Genomic DNA, 22923 nt, shown 5'->3' with positions numbered 1-22923 from the left:
ACTTCAAAAGAATGGAAGTTCACGAGTGATATTTTTTTTCACCTGAAAAACAAAAGAGTCACAACCACAGACTCCATACAAATTTCCCCATTTATAGGGGGTGATATTTTGAGAAATGTAAGTAGGAATGTCATCTCTCTTGACCATTCATTGCTACATGTAAGTTTTTAGAAAGCAATGCTAAATTATAGCTCTAGTAATAATAATAGCACCTTGAATTTATAAATTACTTACTATGTGTCATGCATTGTGCTAGGCACTTTACAATTATTGTCTCATTTGATTCTCACAACAACCCAGGGAGGTAGGTTCTGTTATTATCCCCATTTTACAGATGAGAAAACTGAGACAAACAGAGGTTAAGTGACTTGCCTAAAGTCACACTGCTAGTTAGTCTCTGAGGTTAAATTAGAACTAGGGTTTTCCTGACTCTAGGCCTGATACTCTAACCATAATACTACCTAGCTGCCCCATAATAGTTCTCTTTGAATAGCCCCTTTCCTAGGTTTTAGCTTTTCTTCTACTTACCTTTATTTCCTTAAATACAAAGATACCCCACATTGCAGCTATAAGTCCTGGGCCCTGAAAGAATAATAAATAAATATTGACATTAGGTCCTTTCTTAAGGCTGGGCTACAGAGCCAACTGAAGTGATGAAATAAATGGTTGGATAATTCTAATGAAAAATAATTTTCCCTTTCAAATATTCAGATAATTGAAGGAAATATCCATTCCTTTTTTAAGTTGTCACTGAGAAAAGTGACCTATTTCTGCATTTTACTTTGCAGGAATGATTTTAGGGTGCTTGGACACCCACTGAAATTGATCAATGATATTGCTTCAATCAATTCAATAATCAGTTATTTGGGCAGCTAGGTGGCAAAGTGGATAGAATTCTAGGCCTGAAGTCAGGAAGATTCATCTTTCTGAGTTCAATCTGTACTCAGACACTGTGTGATTCTGGGCAAGTCATTTACCCCTATTTGCCTCAGACCCTCAACTGTAAAATGAGCTGGAGAAGGAAATGACAAAGCACTCCAATATTTTTGCCAACAACAACAACAGCAGAAATGTGCCAGGCACTGTGCCAAGTGATGAGAGGAGAGTGAGTTCAGGTAAATTAGAGGCAGGTCCCAGTAAGCTAAGAGAGAAAACTAGAGATGACAGTAGAGGAACAAAAACATGAAGGTAGCAAGGAGAAAGTTAGTCTACAGGACAAAGGATAAAATGAGACATGGAAAAGGGATGAGTCTGTGATATGAAAACTACCAGATAAAGACAAAGGGGGGGACCAGACCTGTGATTTCACTGGCTAATAAGGCATTCCCTGGTGAGGAAACTCTCATCTACCATTGCAGGTCCAGCCTGGCACCTTCTTTGAAGGTTACTGTCCTAGAGAGTTGCTTGGAGGCACCAAGATGACTTACCTGGGATCAAACAGTTAGTACTGCTTAAAGAGGAACTTAAATTCACATCTTCCTATAACCATATAGGCCTGTAACCTGACTGGAAGTTGAGTTTCTGAATGTTAAGTTGCTTTATTAATGCACACTGTGATTTTTTTTTTGACTTATGATTACTTTCTATGTGGAAGTAAAATGGCCTGTCCTAAATCTGATTCATCATCATCAATCATCATCATAGCAGCAATTCCTATAGCAATTCCTTTAAAAATACCATCTCATGTTAGCCTCACAACATTGTAAGATAAGTGATATTATTATCCTAATTTTACTGATGAGGATAATTGGGGCTGAAAAAGTTTAAATGACTTGCTCAGGGTCACATAGTTACACGGTGCCTGCTTTAAGATTTGATCTTAGGTCTTCCTGACTCCAAATTGGGAACTCAGCATTGGGAATGCTTTGCTGCTGACTCTATTTATATGAGATACTGGGTAATTCATGTCATGTAATGGGTAATGTTTTGTATTCCTCCCTCTCTCCCTTCCTTCCACCTTGCCATTTTGTATAGAGAAGAGAGGTAGTCATAATAAAAGAAAGGGCTTAGGCATTCCCCATCCCTGGGTAGGAGCTGGCATCTCTGAAATAGAGCAGCTTTCTTGACAACTTCCCCTCTAAAGGGGAGAGGATCAATACCACCACAGAGGCAGAAGGAAGGGAAGGGATACAGTCATAGATGTCACAAAAGAACCTAATGCTTGATGGTCTTCAGGTCATGACAAAAGGAGGCATGTTCTTGTAAGAGGTTACTTTTCAGATTTGGGCCATCTTTATGCCAAGCTCTTGCCAGTTTGATGGGAAAGACTCCTGGGTTTGCCTTAATTCCGTGCATTAGGGAAGCAGAAACTTGAGACCAGAGTGAGGCACAGAATTACCCCACAGAGTAGCTGGGGTGGGGGATGATGAGCCAATGAATGTGAGAATTAGGGAAACTGGTTCTCCTGTTAAAAAAAATAATCAAGCTTCCTTTTGAGCTGAGTCCTTGGTAAATCATGAAGGAGGACAGGGACCTTAGCTCTGTACTAAGTATAAGAAAACTGAAAGATCAGAAGGAATGTGGGTCATGATGAGCTTTAAATGCCCAACAGAGGAATTGCTATTTGAGTTTAGTGCTAATACAGAGCCATTGGAATTTGTTGAGTAGAAGAATGGTGATACAGTGAAGCTTATACTTAAGATATACTCTGGCAACTGGATGGAAGGTAGATTGGAGAAAGGGAGAAATTTGGGATAGGGAGACCAATTACAAACCTAGTTCAGTCAAAAGTGATGAAGGCCTGAACTAGGGTGTTGGCTGTGTGCTTGGAGAGGAGGGGACATATGCACTTAGGGTTGCTATAGGGATAGAGGTCACAAGATATGATAATTGATTGCATATGAGTGAGATCGAAGGGTTGAGATTTGCAAATCTGGAAGGATGGTGATGCCCTTGACAGGAATATAGAAGTTTGAAAGAGGGGTAGATCAGAGAGGGGAAGATAATGAGTTCTGTTCTGGATATATTGAGTTTTAGATACCTATAGGACTATAGGAGGTGGCACCTTAACTGAACTTTGAAGGAACCTATGGATTCTAAGAAGCAGAAATGAGGAAGAATATTCCAGGCACAGAGATGGTGCAGGGGGATAGGCTAGAATGCTGTGTATGAAGAATAGCAATTGGGCAAGTTTGTCCAAAATATAGAATGTATGAAGGGGAAGAAATGTGAAAGTATCTTGTATGAAATATGAAAGTGAAATGTGAAAAAAGTCTTGAAAGATAGGCTGGAGCTAGACTGTAAAATGCTTTATATACTAAGCAAAGGAATTTGTATTTTGTTCTAGAGGAAATAAAGTCCCATTCTAGCTTATTGAGCTGGGAGTGATATAGTCCAGCCTGTGCTTTAAGAAAATTATTTTGTTAGCTCTGTGCAGGGTGAATTTGGAGATGGGAAAGGCAGGAAACAGGGAGTCTGTAATATAGTTTAGGAGGGAGGTGATGAGGGTTTATATTCTAGTTCTGTCACTTGGGAGTGGAGATAAAGTGTATGTGAGAGATGTTTTAGAGGGAGAATAAGGAAGACTTGTCCTTGAAAATATACAGAACAGACCTTCTCAAATGAAACTGGGTATATTCAGAGGAAGTCAAAGGGAGTTTATAAGCCTGATTAGGGTGATATTTACTAGAATTGTAAACCTGAATGACATCACCACAACTTATTTGAATATCTGTTTGCAGCAAAAATTAAGACTGAATTTTAAAATAAAAATTCAGGAGGAAAAATACATTTACTTACTGCAGTGATTATTGGAAAACTGATCACAGCACTTAGAGAGTGATTAGCTATGAACCAGAAGCAACTAGCTATTGCCCAAAGTACTCCAGAAAAAAACCCTGAAATCTAACAAGACAACAGAAATTATTATACTCTACATCTCTCCCCATATCTATCACTTTATTTGCTGTCAGCACCATTGGGTTGATTTTTGAGTCAGAATTATAGTTCTTTGGGAATACAAATGATCCTACTTCCCTACTCTATTACCAGCTGACTGAGGGTATAATTTTTAGCTACTCTATATGGACATGAGGTATTACTGGATTTAAGAGGAAGGAACATTATTGGGCCATACCATGAATATTATCAAGAAAGAAGGAATCTAGCCAATTTCATGAGAAGTATGTTAAAGCCAAAGAAGGCAGGGAACATACTATTTATTTATTTGATCTGGACCTGCAATTTCAGCAATGTGGGGGGCTCCTTGGGATGGCTAGGTGGCACAGTGAATAGAGCACCAGCCCTGGAGTCAGAAGGACCTGAATTCAAATCTGGCCTCAGACATTTAACATGAAAACTAGCCATGTGACCTTGGGCAAGTCACTTAACCCCAATTGCCCTCCAAAAAGCAAAAAAAAAACATGGGGGGCTCCTGGTTTGGAACCCCACCATTCCACTGATGGAGATCACCAGTTCATTGGAGACTTAGAGAAGTGGTGTGCAAACTCAAAGGTGGGGCCACTAATCAATCCATATGTACCTCAAGATCCCTGTAGGCTTTATAGTAACAATTTTAAAATATAATGTAATCTTTCTTATATGTTTATATATTCTGTTAAACATTTCCCAATTACATTTGAATCTGGTTTACAGTCAGGAGTGTTGTGGGTTTGCCACTTCTGACTTTGGAAAATTAGAGTCTTAGGGATTTGCCAAGGCGTCACTGAAAGGTCTTACAGCCCATGTATGTCAGAGGTAAGACTTAAACTCAACTTTCCCATAGCATGAGTCTGTCTGCTATCCTCTGGTGCCATGCTACTTCTCAACCATGTAATTCACATGAGAAAAACCCAACACTTAAATTTCCTGGCAAAAAGGACTGAGGGATTCATGTTAACTGGACAATATCCATAAAGGTAAAGAGCTTTTGCTAAAGTGAATAAAATACACCCTTAGCATTTTTATCTCTATTTCTGTTCCCTACTCTTCTTATTGATTCTTAAAATGAAACAAGAATTGTGCAGAGAACATAGTGAGGATCTGGGTTCTAATTTTGGCTCTGTCAATGTCTTGTCTGTGGGACTTTACTAAGCCACAACTTCTCTGGGCTTCTATAGCAGGTAGGGATTGGACTAGATGATTTGTAAAGTCCCTTCTGACTCTAAATCTGAAATAAATAATGCTGTTTCCCCAAGGATATGACTAATTAAATCAATATTGTCATTATCCCATACTTTTCTTCTACTACAATGCATTTCAGCATATTCTAGACTTTATATTTTTAAAGGAAATTGTGAATCAAAATTATGGAATTTTAGAACTTTCTAGCTATTCAACATACTCTTGATTTTGTTTTTTAGTAGAAATGATTAAATAAATAAGAATAAAATTCTATTTTAGAACTAGAAAAGACCTCAGAAAATAATATAGATACGGTTTAACCTAGACTTTAGCAAAGGGTTTGATAAAGTTTCTCATGCTGTTCTTATTGACAAGATGGAGAATTGAGAAATGCAAGTTGGAAATGGTGTTCAATCAATATAATCAGATTTTATTTTTAGCTAAGGTCTTCTATGAATTATTAAACTTGAATTAAGCAAGCTTTTATTAGTAAGTTGTTAGAGTTTAATTTTTCTACTCTTCTGGGCCTAAATTCCTTGTTTTGTAAGGTGTCCCCTTTTCTGTTTGAGTTAAAGTTCCCCTTTTTATATGTTAGTTAATTTCTCATTTAGACTCATGAAAATTTACAAAACACTCAACGATACTTTCATAATCTAAAAATGAGTTGCTTCATTAATTGTAGACATGTTGAGCCAATGAGAAAGTGAGCTTTAGTTTAATTAAAGTCACATGGAATTGGGAATTCCAATAGACCTAATGTACAAATTGACCTACTCCCCTATTCTTGTTATGCTTCTTTATTCATGTAAATTCTTTGAATATGCATTAATATCATGAATGTATTAATCTAATGAATATGCATTTTGATTGGTTCCTCTTTATTGACTATAAAAATGCACTCTGTAAACACTTTGGCTATTGAGGAACCTTGGATCACTCCTCTTTTTTTTTTTTTTGGTAATTGCTAGCTTACTAAGAAACCTGAGACTCTCTTTCTCTTTATCATAGATTTTTATCTTGATAGAACAATGGAATAGACATCTCTCTTGAAGTACAATTAAATGGATTTGGAACTGAGGGAGTAATTGTATCCTGTATATTAATTTGGAAGAAGGCCTGTGGGGAAGTGTCCTCCTTGGGGCATGGCCCTTTGGTATTTAATATTTTAAATCGCTAACTTGGATAAAAATGCAGATGATTATACTTATTAAACTTACAGATAAAACAAAGGTGAAAGGGATAACTAACAGAGTTGGACTGCAAAAAGATTTTAAAGACTAGAACATAGTCTATGTAGATAGACATTCCAGGATAGCAAGAGAAGAAGGCTCCTAACATGGAAGAGTGTTTACACTTATGCTGTCCCAGAGTGAAGAATTAGTAGCAATGGATGGCTTGATACAGTGAAAAACTTGCTAATAATTAAGGCTATTCAAAAGTAGAATGAGATATCAAAAGGGCTGGAAGGTTGCTTTGGGGATATATTGTAGTGGGGATTTTTATTCAGGTGTAGGGTGATCTCTGAAGTCCCTTCTAGCTCAGAGTTCTGTGACTTCTATGCAGTAAGCAAGGGAATTTAGTTTTTAAATTAATTCTTTAAGTATTCAAGGGTATGGTAAAGAAAATCACTTGTTCTTCTGAACCTCACTTGTAAAAAAAAAATTAAAGGTAATAAGTAGCTTAATGTTAATAATCATAGCAGTCTAGTAAAGAAATAGTCTGCTCCCAGTGCCATTAAGGACTAGAACTACCTGATAAAATTTATAAATTGGATGTGCATTTCATATCATTGAATGCTAACTTTCAAAGTTTCTGAGCACATTATGTCAAATTTTAGATAGTCAAAACATGAAAACAAGCATATTTTCAAAGGAAAGCAGACTCTCAAGGGATGCTTTTGTTTGAAGCAAAAGTCATATAAACTAAATGATTAGATAAAGTTTATGCATATATATACACATACCCACATATATGTATATATACATGTATATATACATATATATACATGTATACACACACAGACTCATATATCTTATACACACAAAATTGAAACCCTGGGACTAAATATTCATACCTGGTAATATTGCTTGAGGATAAACTTTGGGATTATTTTTCATGATCATGCAGTAGGCCAGGAAGTAGAGAGTGCTTGTAATAAAGATACCACTGAAGTGTGCAAAGACATAGTCCAAATCTGAAAAATATGAATATTAAAGGCATAAAAATGTTACATTTAAATAACTATTATATACTAATTGAATATAAAATATGCAAAAAGTTCTAATAATATAGACCCAGACGGAAATGGAGAGAGATCCAGAGAAAGGAGAGGAATTAATGGTCTTTTCCTGGACTTTAACATCTTTTTTTAAAATACAAGAATATAGGTATGAGTTATTCTCATTGCCTATGCAACTATAATACCACATTTGAACAAGTACAGATAATCATGAAAGATGTTTTTTTTTAAATTTATACATTTTATTTTGAAACACAAATCACTTCCCAACAAACAATCTACCATAGAACTGTACAAAAAAAATCACAAAAACAAAAACTGTTAAGCAAAACTGCTGCAAATAGTAACTTATAGTTTATGGAACTTTCCATTTTTGTAGTTTACAAGTTTTAATAGAAGGAATGGTGAGTGTTCATTACACTTCAGTCTTGTAGCCCTTTAGTGGCATCATCATTCACAATATTGTAGTGATTGTGTATGTATTTTTCTTTTGTTTCTATTTTCTTAGCTTTACATCATATATTTCTCTTAATTTATTATGGTGCCAGTGATATTTCATTACATTCACATACCACAGTTCATATGCTCTTTAATAGCTAGGTACATAACTTATTCATAGGTTTTTGTTGTTAGGCATACTGCTTACCATGAATATTTGTTATCTTTTTTTTCTCTTTTATTGAACTATCTGGGATATAAGCAAGTAAAGTTATGGTAAAGACCAAGGGGAAAAAGAAAAGATTTTGTAATTTCATACCGTCAGATTAATCAGTCCGTTTGGTGACTATGACACCCAATGACAACCAACCACCAAATAACTCCTGGATGCATGCCAAGGGAATGTTTTAGTGTATCAGATTAGAAAATCAGTCTTCTTTCATGTTTTATTGTGTCCAAATGATAATATGTGAGAATCAGTCAGATATAGTCAACTTTACAAGCTTTACTAAATTGCTGAAAAGAAAATTATATAATCTAGGCTTTCCAATGGAATCCAGGATATTTTCTAGAAGGTCACATAAATGATTCAGTAAAGAAATGTTGCCTTTACTAATAAAAGACAAACAAAAATTTTGGGGTTAATAAAGTACTTCACATATATAATCTCTTTGATGCTTACCTCAACCCTAAGAGGTAAGTTAAAACATTCATTACCACCACTGTTTTGCAGATGAGTTTATTCAGGCTCAGAGATGTGAATGGTCAAACTAGCATCAAAGGCAGGATAGTAAAATTGACACTCTATTACCCTACCTTGCATCCTAGTTAGGAAAATGAAATTAATTAAACCTGATTTTCATTATCCTATATGAGAATGAAGAGAGAAAACACATTTTTTGGGAGGAATTCAAGATGGTGGAGTAAGAGGTAGCATAGGCTCAGCAGTCCCTTTATTACCTCAAAGAAAGATACCTAATACTATAATAAGAAAAGTAACAAGAATAGGGGAAAGATAAAGCAAACTAACTCTTACAGGAAAAATAACATACCATACATACTTCACTAGCATCCTTCTCCTGGCACCCTCAAGTTTTCCCTGTACAGCCTAGAAGGTGGCTTCACTAATTTGGGGCCAGAACTTTTTGTCCATCTAGCTGGGGTTGTATTAAATATCAGGTTTTGAAATTAATTCCTTAACAAGGGAACTGCCAGGGTAGAGACCCAAGAATTGACTGGACCTTAATCCAAAGGCATAGGAAAGGTATTTTAGGTGGAAGAGTTCAGGTCATGAAGAATCCTAGGTTCAGAGGTCTCAGCATTTCCATATGCCAGCGTCTTGACTAGACTGACCTCCCACCCCTTAGTAGGTTGGGAGTTATGAACCTGGGCCATCTCCAAGATAGAAAGAGAAGAAAATACATGAGGATAAGGGTCAGAAGAGTGGAACTGATGAAAGGTGGAGAACAGGTCCTCGGTGTCTTTGTAGCAATGATTCAGTTGTTCAATTCTGTCTCCTTTGAGAGTCACAGATATTATACAATTCCAGTAGACAAAGGAAAAAGAAAGAGCAGACATAAGGGTTTAGGGGATGGGGTTGGATTCAACAGAGTAGGTGTATTTCAAAACTTATTATTATAGTGCAAAAGATTAACTCTTAATAATTAATTAAGAGGAACACTTGTATGACTTTTTGGCAATGAAGCCAGCTCTTTGTCCACAGTAAGCCATATTGACTCAAAAAGAATTGAGAACAGATTATAGAACTAAGGATAGAAACTATAGATCTCAAGGGAGTATGGAACTTCTTACTAGAAAGGAGAGAATAACAGAAATACTCTCTAAAATAGCAGACTCTCCAAAAAGAGAAGAAAATCTTCAAACTGAAATCCAAAAATGTAGATGTAGAAGAAAAAATAACTGAACAAAAAAAAAGACAGTAAAATTAGAACATATAAGAACTCAGAAAAAGCATGCTGAAGGTTGAAGGAAAGAGTCTAGGAATCATATCTTCCCCCCAGCCAAAAAAAAGAGACCACAATAAAAACTTTGAATACTACATTTCACTAAGTCACTGAAATTAAAAAGGGTAAGTGACTTGCTCTGGTCATATTGCTGTTCTTAGTTTTTGAAGAGGATCAATGACATGATGGGTGATGTCTTGACTTGGGATTGAAATGGATTTAAATCAAGCAGAGTTGCACAAAGTCATCCGCCTCACTCTCTCTTCCAGGGTCATTGAGGTCCAGTGGCAAGACAGAAGTCAGGACGACTTAGCAATGACTCCAGGTGCAGTGGATGACCTTAGAGTCTGTGATGTCTGACCAAGTTCTAAGCAGTCTGCTGTGCCTTCTTAATCTACCTTCATGGCCACTGGAACAATATTCTCATCTGGTCATTCTACTAGAGAAAGTCTTCACATGCTTGGAGTAGACATTACCCAACTCACCAATGGCCTGTAGGTTACTTTCAACCTGGTTTGACTGATCTGCCAGATTTTTTTTGACCTGGATGTTGCTGTTGTGCATGCTAAGGCTTCTTGGAGCCATCAGTGAGAATTGGGTTAAAGGGGGACAGCAAATGTGGATGAGCAGTCCTACAAAAGACTTAACAAGCTCTTACACCAGACCCTGAACACCCCAGTCACCCCTCTGGTTATATAGATAGTAAATAATGGAGGCAGAATTAGAATCCAGGTATCTCATGACTCCCAAGTACTCAACTGACTCCTGGGGTCTTCTATTGTCTTCAAAGTAGTGACACCTCGGGGGGGGAGGAGGAGGGAGAGGGACAGAGAGAGAGAGAGAGAGAGAGAGAGAGAGAGAGAGAGAGAGAGAGAGAGAGATTGAGCAGCTCTAAGTATTGTTTTATATACTCTTATGATAAGCTATTTTAGTTTATTATCATTGAATGCAAAGCCCCAGTTAGTTCATCCAAAAGATAAAATAAGAGAGTTCATGTAATCTTACCATATTGACTAGACCCTGCATATATGCTGTCATTCCTTTTGCCATGGTCCTTGACATAAATTATTGGCACAAAACTGCATCCATAGAGTATTCCAGATACAACTGCCAGAACACAGCCTCTTGAAAAAAAAATTCCTATTATGTAATGGTATTTTTGAAATGCATAGATGTGGGATAATAAGTTTAGTATGCTGCAGTATATGTCACAAGCAAATCAATACAAAGTATAACCTCTATACCAAGCTCTATGATTGGCAATAGAGCAAAACCCTGCTTTGTCAAAGGTGCACCAAGATATTTAAAAATACAACTGTCATTCTTCTCCTATCATGAAGACCAGCCATAGAAATGAAAGATTTTCAGAAAATTAGACATTTTCTTTGACACTTAAGTATTCAAATATAGTTTTGTTACCAAATTTCATAGTCAGATTCTTTGTCCTAAGTAATTCAGAGAAGGGTTGGAGAAAATGTCCCTCCATTTAGAGTAGAACATTATGACTAATAAGCAGTACCCATACAACTGACCAAAGAGGGATTGCCATAAAAGAATGATGTCTTAAGTGGAGACCTGGTAGGAATAAAACGGTCTTATATGGTTTTATATCCCTGATGCCTTATATGGTTCCATCCATTAGATCTTTAATAGACCTCATCTATTCTGTGCTTACTCTGATTTTTCAGCCTCTCCTTCTCCCCCCCCCCCCCGCCCCATTCATGTCATGATTTTGGCCCAGCTCTCTGGATTGATAAATTTTTTTTTTGCATGATAAATTTTTTATTTGAACCATGGAATGTCATTTAAATTTTCCTTCTGGACTATGGCTAAGGCCACACCTTTACTATTTTCTACCAAGGTCTCTCAAAAAAGACCAATTAATTGTCACTAATCATTGGAGTTAATGGGTATTATTTTCTAGGTACTGGGATACCTTGGATTACAAATCATAGTTTGTGGAGCTTGTCATTCATTGAGATAAACCCTAAAATTACTTTATAGATTAAAAATTGAGTAGAGTTAGTCTTGAAAGTTCCAGGATTAAATGTTGAAAGTTGGTGAAGTAGACAAAGCACTGAAGCTTGAGTCAGGAAGATCTGACTTCAAATTTGGCTTCAGATACTTTTTAACTGTGTATTTGTGTTCCTGACAAGTCACTCAACCTATTTGTCTTAATTTCCTCAGTTGCAAAATCAAGATAATAGTAGAATCCATTTTAGAGGATTGTGAGAAGAAAAGAGTAATATGTATAAAGTACTTTGAAAACCCTATAGTTTTTTTTTTATATTTCAAGACAACTTTATAAAGGGGGTAGGGGTCACCTCATTACCTTCTCCTACTCTCCCCCCAAACCTCCTTAAGTACAACATTAGAGCTATAAAAGCTTTAATGTAAAAAGCAGCTAGGTCAGGGTGGCTAGGTGGTGCTGTGAACAGATCACCAGCCCTGGAATCAGAAGGACCTGAGTTCAAATCCGGTCTCAGAAACTTACACACACATTAAAAAAAAACAACAAAACAGCCATGTGACCTTGGGCAAATCACTTAACCCCAACTGCCCTCCAAAAAAAAAAAGCAGCTAGGTGGTATAGGGGATAGGGTGCAGGGCGTAGAATTTGGAAGATCTGAATTAAAATCCTCAAACACTTAATAGTTATATGATCCTGGGCAAATAACATATCCTCTCAGCCTCATTTTACTCAACTGTAAAGTGAGAATAATCTACTTCCCAGGCTTATTGTGAGGATCTCATGAGATAATTTTTGTAAAGTGCTTAGCATAGCACCCGACATATAATAGTTACTAAGTGAATGGTAGCTATTATTATTATTAATTATCATTATCCTGATTATCCAGATTCTCTTGACTTCAAATCCAGCACTTATTTTGCATGTGGGCCCAAAGTCTTTAGATTCCATTCAGGCTTTGTCACCAACAAACTGTGTGACATTAGTCAACTTACTTCACTTTTGGGGGCCTGTTTCTTCATCTCCAATATAAAGGAGGTTGGACCTGATCAATGTTAATGTCAATCCCACTGCTTAGATCCTGTGATTTCATAAAGCTTTGGAGAGTAGAAGATTGAATAGCAGTTCAAGATCTCCAGGGACCTTTTGGCTGAGCCCACTGATTCTAGAACATAAAGAAAGATCATTTCAACCCTATTATTTTGTGGATGAAGAACTAAGACCGAAAGAGGTTAGGTAACCTTGGGGAATTAGTGGCAACAAAATTTGAAGCCTGGTTCTTGGCTATCAAATCCAGCACTCCATTCACTCTGTTGTTCTATCTTAGATGTGCTTAAGTTGATTCTGAGGCACCATGTTCAAAGTGTGACATAGTGTAATGGTGAGGAAAGAAAATAATTCCTTACATTATTCTGTTTTGTAATTGAGAAAGGTTTTTGGTCCACAAATAATCCAGGCCATTAGTCTGAGTAGAGTTGATTGCCTATTAAAACAAAAAGCAAAAAAAATAAAGAAAGCATTTTTGATAGTCATCTGTTTGAAATTCATATTTGATAAGTCCTGGGGGTGGAGACAAACAAGGGGTAGGTGGGAAGGGATGGAGGGGCAGCATGATACAGTGGAAATGAACCTAGGATCTGGAGTCATAGGATGCAAGCTCATATGTGTTACTCACTACTTGTGTGACATTAAGGCAAGTCAATTGACTTCTCTGTTCTCAGTTTCCTCATCTGAAATCAGGGATTAGGCCATTTTACCTCTGAGGTCCCTTCTTCTAGCTCAGAAACTGACATTTTATACTTCTTTACTTTTTGAAAATCTCTTTCACACATGTATATGAAAATTCTAGTGACCTATGCTAACTGTGTGAATATAAAATCATATATTAGAATGGAAAGGGACTTCAGAGGCAATTCAGTCCAATCTCTCATTTGACATCAAAGCAACTAAAGCTCAGGATGGTTAAATGGCTTAGCTGCTATCAGAGTATCTCTCTGCTCCCAGCTCAGATTTGGACCGTCTCCAGACTTCCCCAACGTGTTCCTCCAATCTTTTAAGCTCCCATTTAAGTGCTATTTTCCCTCATCAGAATGTAAGCTCCTTGAAGGCAGGGAATGTCTTTTTGTTTTGTATAATTGTATTTATGTTACCAGCAAGGCACAAAATAGGTCTTTAATAAATGCATTTAATAAATGCTTGCTGACTTGACTTGATTGCATGAATTATTCCTGATCTGTGGTCATATTTCACTTTTTCATTGATCACATTGTATCTGTGGTGTGTGGTTGGTTTGAGAATGATTAACAGGTTTGGCAAATGCTTTGCCTAAGTTTCTTTGGTATAACTCAGTTTTAATTGACTTGTCAGCATCAATTAAAATTAGTTCTTTTTTTGTCCAATTTTGTTAAATTCTAATAAGAACTACTGTTAGAAAATTAGGATTAAGGGGAAATTATAACTGCTCAGGGAGGGGCATATGGATTCAGCATAGTTATTACATAAGTTAATTAAATACAACCAGATAAATTAGGGATAACTCTTAGTAGATTAATTTGTTAGGACAAAGTTTATGTTTCTACTATCAACTCTATTTATCCATCTCTTTTAGACAAAGTCTTTTTAGTTTTACAGGTTTGCTAAATAGTTGGAAACTAATTTGAAAATCACTGTATAAGATATCCTCCCTGAAAAAAAGAGGTACAAAAGCTCACTGAAGAAAATAATTCTTAAAAATTAGAATCTGGTTAATGCAAGCTAATGATTCCACAAAACATTAAGAAACAATATAACAAAGTCAAAAATGAAAAAAAATAGAAGAAAATGTGAAGAAGTTTATCTCATTGGATAAATAACTGATCTGGAAAATAGATTCAGGATAATTTAAAAATTATTGGACTAACTGAAAGCCATGATCAAAAGAAGAGCGTACTTGTTTCAAGAAATTATCAAGGAAAACAGCCTCAATTTCCTAGACCCAGAAGGTAAAATAGAAATGGAAAGAATCCACTGATCACCTCCTGAATGAGATCCCAAAATCAAAACTTCCAGGAATATTACAGTCAAATTCTAGTGCTATCATGTCAAGGAGAAAATAGCAAGAAAGAAACAATTCAAATATTATGGAGTCTTAGGACCATAGCTTCCATATTAAAGGAGTGGAGGGTTTGGACTACAATATTCAGAAGGCAATGGAGCTAGGATTACAACCAAGAATAACCCTTTCAGCAAAACTGGGTACAATCCTTTAAGGGAAAATGAATATTAAATGAAATAGAGAGCATTCCTGATGAAAAGACAAAAGCTGAATAGAAAATTTGACTTTCCAATATAAGACTTAAGAGAAACATTAAAAAGGTAAACAAGAGAAATTATAAGAGTCTCAATGAGATTTAATTGTCTATATTTCTATAAGAGAAGATGATACTTCTAAGAACTTTATCATTATAAAAAGAAGTATGTGTAGGCAGAGGGCACAGGTGTAATTTGTCTATAATGGCAAAATCCACCAAACACATAGTCTGTTGGCTCCAGTTAGCCTCCTGCAACTTCCCACCCTTAATCACTCATTGACCTCATCTGACTTCTCCTGAAGACCCTCCCCAAACTCCTCTCTAGACCTACCCTAGATTCCTCCCACAACTTTCTGTATATAAGATCCCATCTTCACTCCATGTATGTGAGAGCGCCATAGAATGACCTAGTACAGACTTACTCTGTGTACAATACAAGCACACTTTTAATAAACTTTTACTTTTCTTTGGATGAAAAAAAAATCCACCGAACAAATTAAGGAGTGAGAAAGAGAGATATACTGAAATATCCCTTTAGAATTCATACAGGGCCTGTTTGGTGGTCATAAAATTAAAAGTAAGAAAACCATTGAACTGATTAACAAAACTAAGAGTTGGTTTTATTAAAAAAACAACAACAATGGAATAAAGCATTAACCTGATTTTAAAAGAGAATCAACTTCTCAGTATAAAAAATGAAAAGAGTGAATGAACTTGTAAAGAAGATAAAATTAAAACAAAAATTAGAAGATATTCGACCAATTATATGCCAATAAATCTGACAATCAGAGTTAAATGGATGAATATTTACCAAAAAAAATAAATTGTCCAGATTAACAGAAGATGAACTAGAATACTTAAATAACCCTGCCTTAGAAAAAGAAATTGAAAAAAACCACCAATGAGCCCCCCCCAAAAAAAAATTCCTTAGGACCAAATGGATTCACAAATAATTTAAATGAAATGTTTAAAGAACAATTAGTTTTAATATAATTTATTTATTTGGAAAAATAGGTAAGGAATGAGTTTTACCAAATTTCTTTATGACACAAATATAGTTTTGATACTTAACCAGAATGAAAAAACAGAGAAAGAAAACTATAGACCAATTTCCCTAATAAATATTAAAACCATAATTTAAAATAAAACACTAGCAAGGAGATTACAGCAATACATCACAAAGATCATACATTATTACCAGGTGGAATTTATACCAGGAATGAAATGCTGATTCAATATTAAAGAAAAAATCAGCACAATTGACTATATCAGTAATAAATAAACAAAAATCATATGATTATCTCAACAGATGGAGAAGCTTTTGGCAAAATGCAACACTCATTACTATTAAAAACACTAAAAAACAGTAATAAATGGAACTTTATTTAAAATGATAAGTAGTATCTATCTAAAATGAAGAGTAATATAATGGGGATAAGCTAGAAACCTTCCTAATAAGATCAAGGGTGAAGCAAGGATTCCTATTATCACTTTATTATTCAATATTTTACTAGAAATGCTACCTATAGCAATAAGAGAAGAAAAAGAAACTGAATAGACAATGAGAAAACAAAACTATTACTCTTTGCATTTGATACAATGGTATACTTGGAGAATCATAAATCATAGATATTTCCAAATATTACCAACAAAGTCCAACAGGAAGAAATAGAGAGAGAAATTCCATTTAAAATAATTGCAAATAATATAAAATACTTGGGAGTCTGTCTACCTTCTAAGACAAACCCATGAATTACATAAACACAGTTACAGAACACTTCTCACAAATAAAGATAGGTCCGAACAATTGGAGAAATATTACATTCTTGTGGGATGGCTGAGTCAATATAATAAAAATGACAATTCTACATAAATTAATTTACTTATTCAGAAGCATACTAATCAAACTGTTTTATGGAAGTAGAAAAAACAAAAACAAATTTATATGGAAGAAGAAAAGATCAAAAAATATCAAAAGAATCAGTGGGAAAAAAAAGAGTGAAGGAAGCTGGCCTAGCTCTCCCAAATCTCAAACTATTATTGCAAAGTAGCCTTCATCACAACAATCTGCTATTAGCTAAGAAAGAGAGCATTGGATCAGTGCAACAGATTAGGTACATAATACACACTAGTAAAAGACCAAAGTAATTATTTGTTCAGTCATTTTCAGTTATGTCTGATTCTTTATCTGGGGTTTTCTTTGCAAAGAATACTGAAGTAGTTTACTATTTCCTTTTCCAGCTTCACTACTTCTTTCCTTTCTCTTTATTACATGAAATTTCAGATCCACCTACTTTCAGTGACCTTTAGGCCTTAGTTCTCAATGCTATGAGCTTCTTGTATATAAAGCTCTTTTGAAATCTTAGGTACCATATAAATGTTAGTCTTGCAATTATAATCACTATCTGTATATTTGTAAGGAGATCAAGTCTTGTAGAAAGAGTCTACTCTCATGAGACTTCTGGAAACCAAGATGGTGGAATAAGCATTAAATTGCTTTTAACTCTTCCATATTCACCTCCAAACAACCATAAACCAGTGCCCCAAAACAAATCCTAGAACAGCAGAACCAACAAAAAGATAGCTCTTTTAACCTAAGGAATTTGGAAGTGTAGAGCATAAAGGAGCGAGACAGAAGATGCCAGAGAGTAAATTTGAAAGTGGATTTTATTATTGCAGGACTGCTGGGGTCACGTATACAGATCAGACAGTGAGTTGGGATGGACAATGTGCCGGTTTTTAAAGAGATTACAATACTCAGGTTACGTAAGCTGAAACTACAATCAGTGATTGGTCGGTGTATATTTGAATTTTCCCTCGCCTGCGGAAGTTTTTCCCTAGGCTGAGGGATAGGGAACCTAGAATGGGTGGAGATGGGGAATATCTGGTAGGTGGGTGGGGTGGGTAGGGGACAGGGAAGAATGGAGCAGGGATTTTATCCTAGGCTGAAATTCCTGCTCACGAATCAATTAGGGGAGGGGAGGGTAGAGTTGTGCTCAACAGAAGATATGCAAGAAAGGTGGGTCTTACTCAGGTAAAAGAAGAGTACAATGCAGGACAGGAAGCATCCCAGCAAACCAGCAGCAAGCCCCACCTCAGGAAATCAGCAGGAGATCCTGAGTCCAGGTTTGGTGGAGCAGGCAAATGCCAACAGCAGCACCCCCAAAGTGCCTTAGCACAGCAAGGAAAACTGGCAGACTCCAACTCTGGGAACTGCCACATGCTTCAGTGTGGCCCCAGACAAACAAGTATCCTCCATTGGCCAGACTTCCATGAGCTTCCTTATAGCCCTGGTAAACAGGTATCCTCCACCATGATGAGAAAGTAAGCTAGACATCCACATGTTTCAGTGTAGCCCTGGGAAAATGTAGAAACACTCCACTGGACCTCAGCCTAGGATCACTAGCTCAGCACCAGGTAAATTGACCCTATTGTCTCCAGCAGCATCAGCCAATCCCTCTTCACTCCCCCACCACTTTATCATAGCACCAGACATGCCCAGAGGCCTGAAGGCAACATTAGTGCAACACAAAGTAAACACCCTGTAATACCAAGCAACGGCAACTTCCAAGGTTCAGAATGCCAGCATAGTAACTCTCCAATTTATTCAGTGACAAATTAAGGCAAAACATTCACAGAAAAGAGAAAATCAAAATATAACATTCACCTAGTGTAATTCAATAATTTCCAAGTACTATTTCACCACTGGAAAGTACATTCATTTAGTCAATCACAAAGTCTCTCTTCTCAAATGGAGATTAGTTTCTAATTATAAACAAAGTACATTCATTTGGTCAGTCACAGAGCACAAAAAAGTCAAAAGTTTCCCACTCCTGAATCACAACTGAATTACAATTATCATCAGTTAATGACAAGCACCTTCTCAAAAGGGGCAGGAGAGCACAAAGGCCATCTACCCCTGAGCTACAGCAAGGTTAAGATATCATCACAGCATTTAATACCCAAAGAGAGGTCTTTTCTTCATCTTGACATGAGGTAAGTTCTCAGCAATCTCTGTTCCTGGGGAGACAAAGCTTAACAAAGCGAGACTATACATCGCCAGGGTCCTTGTCAATTCACTCTCTGCCTGCAGAACAGTCTCAGAACCCCTGAAAACATCAGCAAGACCCTCTTCCAGGATTTCTGTACACATACAACAAGAAAATCCTTCTTCAGGGCTTCTGAACCAACAGCAAGGTTCCAGAACTTCTGCAACAACAGCACTGTCCTTTACCAGCAGATGAATCTGGCAAAACAACATCAAATCAGACAAAATATTGGCATCACAGCCATGCTTCCTCAGTTCTTGGCAACTCTGGGTGGCAGCTCCAACTGACCCTCAGCAATCCTCTCTCTCTCTGCCTCCATGATGCTGCTCCCAAAAGTTCTTCTGCCTCTCTCCACTTGGGCCTTCTCTCTGCTTGGGCTTGTCTCTAAATCCACCATACCACCTCCTCCAAGTTCAGCCCTCTCTCTTCACATTAACAAGTTCATCCCACAAGTGGGATTCATAAGCTCTGGGTTTCAATACTCAACATGAAAAGCAAGCCAATACAGGGAGATCTTTAAATTCCATTACTATTATACAGCCAGAGCCTGTAGTCACTGGCTCAAATTTAAAAGAAAGGAAAAAGGCCAAAGTAAAAAGATGAACAAAAAGCAACAACAAAAAAGAATCTAAACATACAAAGTTATTATGGTGACAGGAAAGACAAACTCAAAAGAGGACAACAATGTTAAAACACTTATTGGGAAAACCCCAAATAAGAATGGGAAGAGATCTCAAGCCCAGAAAGAACTCATGGAAAAACTCAAAAAGGAGCTTAAAAATCATATAAGGGAGGCAGAAGAAAAAATAGGAAAAGAAATGAAAGAATTATGAAGAAAGAGTCAGCAGTTTAGAAAACTGCTTAAAAAGTAGAATTGATCAAATGGAAAAGGAGATACAAAAATCCATTGAAGAAAACAACTCCTTAAAAAGTACAATTAGCCAAATGGAAAATAAAGTACAAAAGCTAATTGAGGAAAACATTGAGAAACTGACAAATGAAGAAAAACCCTTACACATTAGAACTGGGCTAGGCAAGTAGAAGCTAATGAGACATCAAGAATTAAACAAATTCAAAAGAATGAAAAAATTGGAAGAAAATGTAAAAATCCTCATGGCAAAACAACTGACCTGAAAAATAGATCCAGGAGAGACAATATTGGAATGACTAGACTACCTAAAAACCATAATCAGGAGAAGGACCTGGAGCATCTTTACAGAAATTAGCAGGAAAACTGCTCTGATATCTGGAACCAGAGGGCAAAATCGACATTGGAAGAATTCACCAATTACCACAGGAAAGAGATCCCCAAATAAAAACTCCAAGGAACACTACAGCCAAATTTTAGAACTACCAGATCAAGTTAAAAAATACAAATGGCCAGAAAGAAACAATTCAGATATCAGAGCATCACAATCAGGATTATACAGGACTTGGCTGCTATAATATTAAAGGATCAGCAGTCATGGAACATGATATTCTGGAAGGCAAAGGACCTATGACTACAACGAAGAATCACTTACCTGGCAAAATTAAACATAATACATCGAGTGAACAAATGGTCATTCAATGAAATAGAAATATTTCAAGCTTTCATAAGGACACTAGAACTTAACCAAAAATTTGACCTTTAGTATCAAGACCCAACAGGGTAAAGAGGTAAAAAGGAAAAAGAAAATATAAGGGATTAACTAGAACTAAATTGTTGACATCCCTACACGGGAAGATGATACCTGTAATTCTTAAAAAATTGTATCACTAATAGAACAGCTAAAAGGAATATACATAGAAAGAGAGCATGGGTATAAGGTGAATTTGAGGGAATGACAAAAAAATTAAGGAATGAGAAATAGGAGTATACTGATTGAAGAAGGAAAGGAGAGGTGGAATGGAGTAAATTATTTCATATGAAGAGGCATGGAAGACTTATTATAGCAAAGGGAAAGATGGGAGGGTGGGTGATGAGCCTTACTTGACCCTTACTCTCATCAGTAATGACTCAAAGAGGTAATCATATGTACAATTGTTTAATTATAGAAATCTATCTTATCCAACAGGGAAGGAGGAGGAGAGGAGATCAAGTAAAGGGGGTGTCATGTAGACTGACAGAAGGGAGGGCAGATTAGGTGAGGTGGTAGACAGAAGCAAAACACTGGTGAGGAGGGAAAGGGTGAGAGGAGAGAGGACAGACAGGAGGAAGAATGGAATGGAAGGAAATACACAGGTAGTAACCATATCTGTAATGTGAAAGCAGATTGCAGAATGGATAAAAAACCAGAATTCTACAATATGCTGTTTACAAGAAACACACTTGAAACAGAGAGACACACAGAGTAAAGGTAAGTGGCTGGAGCAGAATTTATTATGCTTCAGGTGAAATAAAAAAACAAACAAATACGGGTAGCAATCCTAATCTTTATCCTGACATAAGGAGTGACACCATAAGCAAATTAGAAAAGCAAGAAATAGTCTACCTGTCGGATCTATGGTAAAGGGAAGATTTTGTGACCATACAAGAGATAGTATTACAAAATGCACAATATATAATTTTGATTATGCTGAATTAAAAAGCTTTTGTACAAAACCAATGTAACCAAGATTAGAAGGAAAGCAGGAAGCTGTGAAACAATCTTTACAGCAAGTGTCTCAGATAAAAGCCTTATTTCTCAAATATATAGAAAATTGAGTTAAATTTACAAGAATACAAGCCATTCCTCAATTGATAAACAGTCAAAGGATATGAATGGGCAGTTTTCAGATGAAGAAATTATATCTATCCATAGGCATAGGAAGAAGTACTCTAAATCACTTTTGATTACAGAAGTACACATTAAAACAACTCTGAGGTACCACCTTGTGCCTATCAGGATTGGCTAATGTGACAAAAAAAGGGAAATGATAAATGTTGGAGAAGATGTGGAAAATTGGGACACTGATGCACCATTGGTGGAGTTGTGAACTGATTCAATGATTCTGGAGAGCAATTTGGATCTATGCCCAAAGGGGAACCAAACTGCATTTTGACTCTTTGATCCAGCAATACCACTCTTAGATCTATATCCTAAAGAGATCATAAAAAAGGGAAAAGAACCTACATGTACAAAAATATTTATAGCTGCCCTTTTTGTGGTGGCCAAGATATTAGAAATTAAGGAGATGCCCATCAATTGTGGAATGGCTGAACAAGCTATTCTATATGAATGTAATAGAGTACTATTATGCAATAAAGATGGATGAATAGGCAGATTTCAGAAAATCCTGGAAAGACTTGCCTGAACTGATGCAAATGACCAGTCAGACCCAGGAAAACATTGTACATAGTATGAACAACTTTGTGTGATGAGCAACTGTGAATGGCTCAGCTCTTCTCAATAACACAATAATCCAAGACAAGTACAAAGGAATCACAAAGGAAGAGGCTATCCATATCCAGATAAAGAACTGATAGACTCAGAATGCAGATTGAAGCATATTTTTTTCACTTATTTTATTCATTCTCATTTTTCTCTTTTGATCTGCTTCTTCTTTCACAACTGTGACTAATATGGAAATATTTTTACATGATAGCACAGTTATAAATCATATCAAATTGCCTGCCATTTTCAGGGGAAGGGAGAGAGAGAAAAATTTGGAACTCAAAAACTTACAAAAACGAATCCTAAACATTTTCTTGACATGTAACTGGGAAAAAATAAAATACTATTAAACTAAGAAAAAAGAGTCTACTCTAAGTTGATATCTTTAGGGGATAACACTTTTCAGAAAAGCATAAATCTAAGAAGAGGTTATTACTATTCATGGTAGAGCAGCTTTCAATAACTTGAACTAATCAATTTTACTATGATTTTCTATGCTTGCCTTTAGTCATTACAACTGTATATTGAAATATTTTCTATAGCCCTGAAATTTACTC

The 22923-nt window shown here is 36.2% G+C and overlaps 1 protein-coding gene across 1 annotated transcript in view; it reads right to left on the bottom strand.

Moving 5' to 3' along the window:
- TMEM144 (transmembrane protein 144) overlaps nucleotides 1–22923 on the bottom strand; it is a 68425-nt gene that overhangs the window by 5807 nt on the left and 39695 nt on the right. The window contains exons 7-11 of the mRNA XM_069105018.1: nucleotides 13078–13154; nucleotides 10708–10826; nucleotides 7136–7255; nucleotides 3739–3836; nucleotides 529–582 (exon numbers count right to left, since the gene is read on the bottom strand). Of these exons, the coding sequence (XP_068961119.1) occupies nucleotides 529–582; nucleotides 3739–3836; nucleotides 7136–7255; nucleotides 10708–10826; nucleotides 13078–13154 (468 nt within the window). The remainder of the gene's footprint in view (nucleotides 1–528; nucleotides 583–3738; nucleotides 3837–7135; nucleotides 7256–10707; nucleotides 10827–13077; nucleotides 13155–22923) is intronic.

The sequence above is a fragment of the Petaurus breviceps genome, unplaced genomic scaffold, assembly GCF_028583685.1.
Source record: "Petaurus breviceps papuanus isolate PSGF00001 unplaced genomic scaffold, PetGlider_PUasm1.0 76, whole genome shotgun sequence".
Taxonomy (NCBI): domain Eukaryota; kingdom Metazoa; phylum Chordata; class Mammalia; order Diprotodontia; family Petauridae; genus Petaurus; species Petaurus breviceps.
The sequence above is the reverse complement of the archived record's forward strand: the minus strand, read 5'-3'. Positions and strand labels throughout refer to the sequence as shown.